The sequence below is a fragment of the Mustela erminea genome, chromosome 12 (genome assembly GCF_009829155.1).
Source record: "Mustela erminea isolate mMusErm1 chromosome 12, mMusErm1.Pri, whole genome shotgun sequence".
Lineage (NCBI taxonomy): Eukaryota > Metazoa > Chordata > Mammalia > Carnivora > Mustelidae > Mustela > Mustela erminea.
Genome location: NC_045625.1, coordinates 37826573 through 37837476, shown reverse-complemented (window position 1 = coordinate 37837476; position 10904 = coordinate 37826573). Strand labels below are relative to the sequence as shown.

Here is a 10904-nt window from a genome sequence, read left to right as displayed (position 1 = left end):
GCGGGTTCCCAGAATCTCAGGACTGAGGAGCTAGGCCAATTACAGATGCCCAAAGCGGGGAAAAAAAAAAAAAAGGAGCCGGCAGGGAGGAGGTAGGGCAGGGTTTTGTTCTGAGAGGTTCCGGTCCCGAACTCAGCTCCTGCATGCGGCTCTGTTCCCAAGCCCTTCTCGGGTCGCAGGCCGTGGCGGCCCCGCGGGCTCTGGAATCCGGAGTTGGGCTGGTATTGCCCCGCTTATAACTACCCCCGCTCCCGCCCGAGACTTCCGCACTCTGTGGCCCACCGGGTGGAGAAAGGAACTCCAGAAAGTTCCACGAGCTCCAGGAACCCAAGCTTGCACCCAGCCCCATAAGGCCCTTCGGCACAGTTCCTCCCGGGCCGATTGCCCCCGCGCTGTTGCCTAGGTAACCGCGGGGCGGTGGCAGCGGCGAAAGGGGCGGGACTTCCGTCGAGTGACGCGTCGGGACTCGGCTACAAAAGACGACGGCTGCGGCGCGCCGGGCGGAACTTTCCAGAACGCTCGGTGAGACGCGGAGGAGCGGCGGCTACCCGAGCTGCGCCCAGCAACGCGCTCCTTCCCGCTCCCCCACATCGGCCTCGGCCCTCTCACCGGTGAGTTTCAGCCCTCGCGCTTCCCCTCGTCCGAAGGCCGGCGCCATTGTTGGCACGGGAAGCCGGATGGGACCGCGGTCGGAGGCGGTTGGCTCCGCGTGGGCGGGAGGGTTGTTGGTTCCTGTATTCACGATTTTCATTTTGGGAGGGCTGGTGTGGTGCCGCGGCAACCCATCTCCGGCACGCGGTGAGTGGGCCCGAGACGTTACTGAAGCATTCTCCACTCTGTTTAGCCTGAGGTCCCCAAGGACTTGCCGCCTTCGGCTTTCCACCCGCCGCCCCCCCCAAGTGCGCGCCCCCGCGTCCCCTCCGCCCCAGCTTGCTGGGGGGTGGGCGACCATGCGCGCACGCGCGAGAGGGGCGAGGGGCTGCGGGGGGGAGCGGGGCGGAGGCTGCGGCCGCTCCTCTGGTCTCTCCTCCTTCTCTTTGTTGAAGGCTGGCTGGGGTTCTCCCACCCCTTCGGTCAAGGTGGAAAGAAGAAAACCTTTAAGATCTGCCCTTAGTGCAGGGGAAACCTAACGGCATATAAACTACGCTGGTTTGTGGGGGCGAGGGGGGTTTGGTGGTCAAAGTGGAGATGCTCTAAGTTCTGTGATTGAGAAACATCCTTAGGAGGGGGGAAGGGAGGTTGCTTTCTTGTGCTTTTAATCAGTTTCGTAAACCACTCCCTTTACTCCTCCCCTGTGCCCACATTTTTTTTTTTTTTAATCTAGGGAGTGTGTGCTTATCAGATTTACCAAAGACAATGATAATGTAATAATCAATAAGCTGAACACATTGGTGCCCTTTTTGATTACTGCTGTCAGTACTGGAAAGAGAAACAGGAAGAATCCAGATAATAGTGGCGTTAGTATGGAGCTTTCCTGTGGGAGAGGGGGAACCAGCTGCCGTAGAAGGCCTTTGAATTATCCCGATAATTAGCTAATATTTAGTTGGTTAGAATTTATGGCTGAATTACCAAAGAATGGTTACCTTCTCTGAAGTTTAGGGAAGGCAGCCTTTTTAAATCAAATTTGGGGAATAAGCAGATTTCTCTGCCTTAACTCTGATTTTTACTAATTAAGATTTCCAGTTGAAAGTCAGTTAAAACTGCGTTTTATTTCAGGCTGTAGAAAATGGTGAAAGAAACCACTTATTATGATGTTTTGGGGGTCAAACCCAATGCCACCCAAGAAGAACTGAAAAAGGCCTACAGGAAACTGGCTTTGAAGTACCACCCTGATAAGAATCCAAATGAAGGAGAGAAGGCAAGTGATGTACTCAGACTCTTAAATGTAGCTGTGTGATTCTTTGCCAGGTGTATAGTACTTATTACAACCTGACAATGAGTACGTGTAATACAGTAACTGCTTTGCAGCACTTTTAAGTGAAAATTTTTTTTTTCCTCAAACAGTTTAAACAGATTTCTCAAGCTTATGAAGTACTCTCTGATGCAAAGAAAAGGGAATTATATGACAAAGGAGGTGAACAGGCAATTAAAGAAGGTGGAGCTGGTGGTGGTTTTGGCTCCCCCATGGACATCTTTGATATGTTTTTTGGAGGAGGAGGAAGAATGCAGAGAGAAAGGAGAGGTAAGAATAACCTAGTCTAGGGTGCCTGGGTAGCTCAGTGGGTTAAGCCTCTGCCTTCAGCTCAGGTCATGATTTTGGGGTCCTGGCTTTGAATCCCATATCAGGCTCTCTGCTCAGCAGGGAGCCTGCTTTCCCCCTCCCTCTCTGCCTGCTGCTCTGCCTACTTGTGATCTTTGTCAAATGAATAAATAAAATCCTAAAAAAAAAATAGTAGTCTACATGGAGCAAATTAAAGTAGCCATTAGTGAAAGCAGATTCTTCAGAAAGTATCTATTTGAAATGCTTGTTTACATGTTGGTATAATGTTGCAAACTGATATATACTGCCACTTTGATTTATGATGTTTTTTAAACTGGGATTGATGTAGCCAAAAATAGGCCAATCAAGTTCTAACAAGTAAATGCTTATAGGCCACCTGAGTGGCTGGAACAGCAGAGCATACAGCTCTTGATCTTGGGGCCGTGAGTTCCAGCCCCGTGTTGGGTATAGAGATTACTTAAAATGCTTGCAAAGCCCTCTGATACCTTTATCAAGCATTAATTAAAAGAATAAAGGACAAAACACTTTCTAGAAAGCTTTTTTGACCCCCCCCCATCCAGTTGGAGCTACATGGCCTTGTTCAGTTAAAGTGAGTTAAAGTTAGAAATTAACATTTTTTCAAGGTCATATATTGGAAGGTAGAGTCAGGAATCGAACACAGGTTTCTTAACTCCAAATAGCTTATGGCCTGTTTAATCTTGTTTTAGCTTCTTACTAAAATACGGGCGCTTAACCTTTAACAAATGTGGTTGCAGAATTTACTTCAGAAAAATTTGCAGTCATAGTTAATTGTTGAGGATGATTTGTCCCACAGAAAAAGAGTGGTTTTTACTTAGAAAAAAAAGAATTTTAAGGAATTGGCTGGCAGTCTTTGACTTAGATTAATGAAAGTTGTTTTTTGGTGTGATACTGAAGGATATGTAACCACACTAAAGGAGTTTTTGTTTTCCTTCCTTGTGTTCTCAGATGTATAAAGCTAAAGTAAGAGGGGCAGTTTTTAGCATGCCAGAACCAACGGCATGGACTGTATGTGATAAAGAAAGGTGGAACTAGGAACAAAAGGAGATCTAGTTAATGGTGCTTCACACTCTTTGGGGAACTGAAAGTATTCATTAGACATGCAGATAGGAGAAAATAGGCTTAAGGCAGTATTGTTCTGTGGTGGGTATAAGTCACTGGAAGAATCACTAACTAGGAATTTACTAATGGTTGGCAGGTGATTTCGTTTGTGTAGCCTTTGTGTCCTTATGCAATCTCCACCTTCCACTTTGCATTTTAAGATGAGATAGGTCACTCCTCTGTATCCCCTGGCTGCATTTACATTTAGATTAATTTGAAACAAAAATTCCCTTATCTTTGGTCTTAACTAAGATGGCCACATGTGATTAGCAGCTTCTGATTTAGGTATCGGGGATACAAAATATTTGACTGCAGGAAGGTGTATTAGCACTGTATGAGAAATACAGTTTTTAAGTACTGTTGTCCCAAAAGTAAGTGTGCTACTCCTGTGTCAGAAAGAAGTGAGAACTAATGGTCTTCTGCAGAGACTGGATAAGTATATCTGCTTCCCTGACCAATCTTGCTTAGTTGGACTTACTGTGTTAAATTTTTGAATGAAATAATTGGTCATATCATTGCTATACTGAGTGAGATTCAAAGAATATATTATGACAGAGATGCAGTTTGAATTAATTTATTGGGAAACCTGCTATTTAATAACTGGTTTCCCAAGTGATTTTGTAGTTGACATTTTTGATTGCTGTAGTTTGTAAGATGGACGCGAATATGTCTGTAGGCAATTATTTTCACCTAATTTTCCTCATCTGAAACTACATCTCATTTTGAGATCACAAGTGATAATGTGACCTTTTATGTATGTAGTAGGTGCTCAACAGATGTATCTTGTGAACGTCATCTTTCAGATCTTTCTTTGAAGTGCAGTGAACACAAAGAGGAGTAGCATCTTGGACTTTCAATGAGTACTGTTTTTGTTTTAGGTAAAAATGTTGTGCATCAGCTCTCAGTAACCTTAGAAGATTTATATAACGGTGCAACAAGAAAACTAGCTCTGCAAAAGAATGTGATTTGCGATAAATGTGAAGGTACGGTCTTTTAACACCTCTAAATATAACTGAAAATGAAACTGAAACTCTTCTGGATATATAAAACTGACAATACACTACCTAAATCTTGCAGGGTGCAAGTATGAAGAAAACATGAACCTACCACCTTGAGAAATACTGGCAAAATACCAACGTGTGTGTGTGCGCGCGCGCGCGCGCAGATAGTTGGGATCAATCAAATTTGGTGTGTTTTCCTCAGCATTGTTTAGAGCTGAACAGTTGCTGTTCTCTCTAAAACTTAGACTCAAATTCATATGGTTTCAGAGTCTGTAATAGGATTTTGATAGTGTCCTCCTTTTGGGACACTTAGCTGTTCAGACAAATTCTTTGCTAAGAACCTTTGATCTTTTTTTAAGTTATTTGTTGGAAATGTTCTTTCCTAAAGAGTGAATGTTTTAAAATGGTCCCATCTCACAGATAAAGTAGTCCTCTAAGAATGGTGCTTTGAGAGCACATGCTCAAAACAAGGTTCTGAGTTGGCACTTTAAGACAGCAGTCAAAATGTCAGATAATTGAAGCTGATGGTGGCTGTATTTTATCGAATGTGAAAACCTGAATTGTAGACTTTCAGGGCAGAATTCTATCAGATACATGTAAAAACTCATTTAAAAACTTGTTGTATCTAATACTAATTCAAACATTTCTTTTTAAACTATTTAGGCCGAGGTGGTAAGAAAGGAGCAGTTGAGTGTTGTCCCAATTGCCGAGGTACTGGAATGCAAATAAGAATTCATCAGATAGGACCTGGAATGGTTCAGCAAATTCAGTCTGTGTGCATGGAGTGCCAGGGCCATGGGGAACGGATCAGTCCTAAAGATAGATGTAAAAGCTGCAATGGAAGGAAGATAGTTCGAGAGAAGAAGATTCTAGAAGTTCATATTGACAAAGGTGAGTTCTGAGCCACTTATTGTGAGTTCTTGAGTGCTGTAGCAAGTTTATTAATACTACATTTTGTAATTGTTAAAAACTATCTTGACTAGGTCTTATGTATGGTATCACCCAGGGATAAGTCTTGGCTACATAATAAATGCTTTTTTATGCCGAACTTTTGTATAATTGTAGTGAACACGTAAAGGATCTCCTCACTTAATGTAGCACTGACATCAGCAAATGATTGAATAGTGTTCCATACTTAACTCTCTTCTATTAAATCATTAGTTCTTCCACTTTTTTCTTGCAATTAACTTCACACAGTGGTAATTTTCTTGGGAACTGCTAAATTTAAGGGCTATGCCTACCTTTTTTTAAGATTTTTTTAAATAATCTCCACCCAGGGGGCACCAGGGTGGCTCAGTCAGTTAAGTGTCTGCCTTCAGCTCAGGTCATGATCGAGGGTCGTGGGATGGAGCCCCTGCTCATCAGGAAGCCTGCTTCTCCCTTTCCCACTGCTTGTATTCCCTCTCTCGCTGTGTGTCTCTGTCAAATAAAATCTGTAAATCAGTCAGTCAGTCAGTAATCAGTCAGTCTCCGCCCCCCCCCACCCCCAACATTAGGCTTGCAGTTAGAACGCTGAAATGGAGTCATGTGCTCCACTGACTGAGCCAGTAAGGCATCCTGGAATATGCTTGCTTTGAAGGATGGAGGGTGGGGTTAGGTGAAGAATTCTGGAGGTCTCATAAAGATTTCCTTAATTTTTCTAAACTAATGAGCATGTTTCATTAGTTGATAGTAAGAATTTAGATTATAAATATGTAGTAATACCCTTCAGACTTGATTAATTTAAAATGAAACTAGTATTACATATTGCATATTGGTAGAACTATTGATAATATGAACATTATACATTATTACATATATTTAACATTAACTTAAGCTCCTGCAGTAGTAGTCTTCCATATGTATCAGGATACCAACTCTCCCATCATTTTTTCTTCTTTAATTGGTTTATGTTTAGTAGGATTTTTTTTTTTTTTTTTCTCCTGCTCTGGTAAGACCTCCCCTTTTGCTATAAGCAGTATGTATTTTGAGGGCATTAATGGTGACTGAAGCCATTTTTGCTGTATTTACCCACGTCTTCAAAGTAATGGAACAGCTAGCAAAAGCTGGTTGTTTAATTGCTTCATCACCATAAAAAGACAGTTACTTGGCTTCATGAATGATTAAAGACTGTTTAGTTTTGTCAGTGTTGAATACTGGTATTGTGGTTTAAGTTCTTAGTTTTTTAGAGGTACATACATATTCTGAAGGATTATGTCGGGGTTTTGCTTCAAAATATGTTGGGGGGACCGTGGGTGGAGTTATAAATACGTGAAAATGGTAGTCATGCGTTGATAGCTGCTGGATCTCGTTTGGTGATTGTATAGGGATTCATTTTAGTATTGGCTACATGTATGTTTAATGTTTTCTATAATGAGTGAAACAGTTCTTGTGTGGGTCACCTTGGTGATCATTATAATTAACATTTATAGTTAATAATGTTTGCTAGTCTGCTGATTGGTGGCAGTATGGGCCTTTTATTTAAGGCCTTGGTGAGGTAGGTCTCTGAGAAAGTTAGTATTTATTTTGGAAGGTTATGCAACTTGCTTCCCCCAGGGTAATCCAGCTAGTAGTAAGTAATAGCTCTAAAATTTGGAGACTTACCTGCCTGTAGAGTTTGTGTTTTCTACTGCATTCACTTTGTAACGAAATGGAAGTGATTTAATCATGTGGGCATTCTCAGTCATTTCGGTAAACCTACGTCTACCACGACCTCCCCCCACCCCAGATTTACAAACGTGCATCACTGTTTTTTTAACAGATTGAGATTCTGGCATTAGTTGGATGTTAAACAAGAGTATAATGAAATCCTTTGTTTTTAGGCATGAAAGATGGCCAGAAGATAACATTCCATGGTGAGGGAGACCAAGAACCAGGACTGGAACCAGGAGATATTATCATTGTTTTAGATCAGAAGGACCATGCTGTTTTTACTCGGTAAGAACTTTTATGAACTACTCAAATTGACATCTTGCATATTTTTTTAAATGGGCTTTTCATTACGTTAAAGACATTTCTTGGAAATACTGTGAAACAATACTGTTTATGATGAACTTGGAGTGAAGCACAAGAATGATTAGCAACGTGTTAAATATCCATCTGTTGCTAATATAAAGCATTGGATTAGAGTAGGGTTCCAATAAATGTGTTGGGAATGACACCCGAAGGAACTGGTTTTAATTTGATGAAAAAAGAGCATTACAACAAATGTCTCAATGGAAAATGCTGTCATTTGAGGTGACTCTACATGAGTTTTTTTGTAGAGTACTCTGAGTAAGATAATTTACTAATACAGAATGGGAAAAAAAAGTCTAAGCACAAGGAGGGAGTGGGATGTGTAACAAACAGTTCAGGGATGGTAAGTAGTAGAGCCTCCCTAGAATAAAAGATTCTAAAGTCTTGTCCAGGAAACAGCTGGCAGGATCCATATATATTTGCTGTTTCTAGATCTCAGCTGTTGAGAATGGGGAAAGAAAGAACATCTTTGTAAAAGATACCCGTACACCCTTCCTGTTAAGAGAAAATAACTGCCTGCTATGATACATCTAATATTCGGTGATTTGAAAGATAAAGTATATGTCATTGACATTGATACAGGCGAGGAGAAGACCTTTTCATGTGTATGGACATACAGCTGGTTGAAGCACTGTGCGGTTTTCAAAAGCCAATATCTACTCTTGACAACCGAACCATTGTCATCACCTCTCATCCAGGTATAATTCTTTAGATGAGCTTGTCTTTCTTCTAGTATTGTCATGATCTGCTCCTAGCAGGTATGGGCACTGAGAAAACTGGTGTTTTACTTGGTCAGTTATATAATTTATAAGCTGAGCTGAAATTATATAGGGTATTGGGTCTTTTTGGAAGCTCCTAAAGAGGTAATGGGATTGATGGCTTCATGTAAATAATTTATTCCTATGAGTGAGCTAGCACATTCCTCTGTTCTTTTTTCCCCCATTCATAAAAATGTGACTATTTAAGGAAAAACTTGGCTACTGTGTTTTTAGGTCAAATTGTCAAGCATGGAGATATCAAGTGTGTGCTAAATGAAGGCATGCCAATTTATCGTAGGCCATATGAGAAGGGTCGCCTCATCATCGAATTTAAGGTAAGTATTGTAGGAATACCGAAGAATGATTAGCTTATTTAAAAAACAAGTTATATTTCCAAATAGTAAGGTACATCAAATTGATACTCTTTCTTGTCCAGGAAGAAATAAATTAAGCCACTAACTGGGATTTTAAAGTTCAGCAGAAGCACTCAAAATAACTACTGTGGATTTTTGGCAAAATACTACAAGGCTGGGTTTGCTAACAGGATGGTTTATAAAACAACCCTCATTTTTTTCAGTCTTAAATTGTCTGGCCCTTGATCCATAAATACAGCTTCTATTAAAAACATTTTCCAGCGATGCCAAGTGGGCAGTTTTGATAATTGAAATTCTGGTGACCATAGAGTTAAAAATATTATTTTTTAAATCACATTTTATAGAAAGGAAGACTTGGGGGGAAAAAAAAAAAAAAACTTGGGCAAAGAAAGAACTGCCTTCTTGAGAAAAAATAGCTTTTAAAAACCTGTTAAAAGGAATTAGTATTTATTTCAGGATGGGTTCTTCTATGTGCTGAGTAGAACAGTGATCATCACAATGCAATTTTACTAGGATAATATATTTCTTTTTTATTACCTTAAGTTCTAGTTCAGCATACTAGCTAGATAGATGCAGTGCCTTTTAGAACACATGTTCTAAGTTGGGACTGGCAGATTGGCCGAAAGATCATCATGTGTGTCATCACATATTTTTCTGGGGAAAAAAATGGGTCAGTGGTAATACATATAAGGAACAAATGAAATGCAGCAAACTGAACTTAAAATAGAGATTTCTTCTTATAGGTAAATTTTCCTGAGAATGGCTTTCTGTCTCCTGATAAACTCTCTTTGCTGGAAAAACTCCTACCTGAGAGGAAGGAAGTAGAAGAGACTGATGAAATGGACCAGGTAGAACTGGTGGACTTTGATCCAAATCAGGAAAGACGGCGTCATTACAATGGGGAAGCATATGAGGATGATGAACATCATCCCAGGGGTGGTGTTCAGTGTCAGACCTCTTAATGGGGCCAGTGAATAACACTGCTGGCATTTTATGTGCAGTAGTGAATGAGTGAAGGACTATAATCATAGCTCACTACTTGCTATTGTTTTTGTTTTAATATTCAACTATAGTAGTGTTTTAAAAGTTAAATGAAGAATAAACTCAAATATAAAAGCTCTGACTTTGCCCCGTATGTATGATGACTTCAGTGTGGAAGATAAGTTTAATATTTGTAAAAACTGCTTTCAAAAAAAATCTCTCCTAGCATTTGTTAGGCCATACCTTGTAATTAATTTCAGTTCTATGTATATGAAACAGCTCAGACTGAAATGCTGGGTGTATGTATTGACTTCAGTGTATGACCCTTAATTGTTAAGCTATGAAGTTAAAACTTGTATTTAATTGGCAATCAGACAAAGAATTTGTAGAGAAGTGTTGGTCTTTAGTTATGTTAAGTGGGATTCATTGTGATGCCTCTGCATTTATTGCCTCAACTGTTACTTGAAGATGGCATGCTATGTAATTTGGCCTGTGGTATCAGTGATAGAAAGGATATCTCTTTAAAGAAGGGGTTTGTCATATGCTGCTGCTTGAGGGCTTGCACTTGTAGAATTGCATTCCCTTCTGTGCCATCTTTTTCTTCCCCCCTTTTTTAATATATATATACATATATATATATATCAGTCCTGGTTATACTTTTTTGCCTTCTTTTTGGACCATGATAAGCTTCAGAGTAGTGGCTTCGGGAGCAGGGTAACTTACAATGAAGAGACATTTACATGGAGAAGTTTGCATGTATGAGATAGGAAGGTTTTTTTTTTTTTTAAGGTATGTTACAGGCTTACTTTAAATAACGCTCCGAAGTAACTGTAATTTAATGTTGGTAGTATAGCAAATTATGATGAATAGCTTTAATTGTATGTTTAAAAAGTCATGTTCACAAGCTTAAATCTGGTTATCAGAATTAAGCAATTGGAATGTATGAATGTCTCCTTAATATACTGATTACAAAGCATTTCCAGTGTGTCACTACAGGCTTTTTTTTCCCCTAGATTGAAAGCATTGTTTTTTCATTAAGATAGGAGATTATTTAATTAGTTAAATGGGTAATACAAAATGTTACTTAAACCATAGTTAAATGTTAAACAAGAGTGTATGTGGGTGAGGGGTGAGTAATGAGCCAAAAGGGGTTTTAAAAACTTAAGCAAATACTAGAGTGAGAATGTCAAGAGTGTTTGCCTGTTTGTTCTGGTTCTGCTGCATCTCCCATAATCAGGAAGCTTAAACATTTCTAACCAAGAAGTGGCCCAGGTCTTAAGTTTCCTTGTAGGAAACTAAAACTTAGCGTATAAGAGTAGTTCCTTAAAAAAAGTATTCGAAATAATGGCTGTGACAAATCTTGAATTTCTAAAGAGAACGTATGTTGACAATACATTTAATATTTTTTAAAAATAGCACAAGCTCATGTTTCCCATCTCAGTCATGAGGGGAGTGT

At 40.0% G+C, this 10904-nt stretch overlaps 1 protein-coding gene across 1 annotated transcript; it reads left to right on the top strand.

The window, feature by feature from the left end:
• The first annotated feature begins 487 nt into the window (after positions 1–487).
• Positions 488–10424, top strand: DNAJA1 (DnaJ heat shock protein family (Hsp40) member A1). Its single transcript, XM_032308310.1, has 9 exons — positions 488–611; positions 1717–1858; positions 2005–2182; positions 4219–4323; positions 5005–5232; positions 7143–7257; positions 7918–8033; positions 8328–8428; positions 9211–10424. Exons 2-9 carry the CDS (start codon positions 1727–1729, stop codon positions 9427–9429), a joined length of 1194 nt encoding a protein of 397 aa, XP_032164201.1. The 5' UTR covers positions 488–611; positions 1717–1726; the 3' UTR covers positions 9430–10424.
• Positions 10425–10904: the final 480 nt, after the last annotated feature.

Excerpts from the sequence above, each read along its gene's own strand:
- DNAJA1 (XM_032308310.1), top strand. The coding sequence starts at position 1,727 with ATGGTGAAAGAAACCACTTATTATGATGTTTTGGGGGTCAAACCCAAT. Across the intron at positions 1,859-2,004 it reads ATCCAAATGAAGGAGAGAAG|TTTAAACAGATTTCTCAAGC; the intron begins GCAAGTGATGTA and ends TTCCTCAAACAG. Across the intron at positions 5,233-7,142 it reads AGAAGTTCATATTGACAAAG|GCATGAAAGATGGCCAGAAG; the intron begins GTGAGTTCTGAG and ends CTTTGTTTTTAG.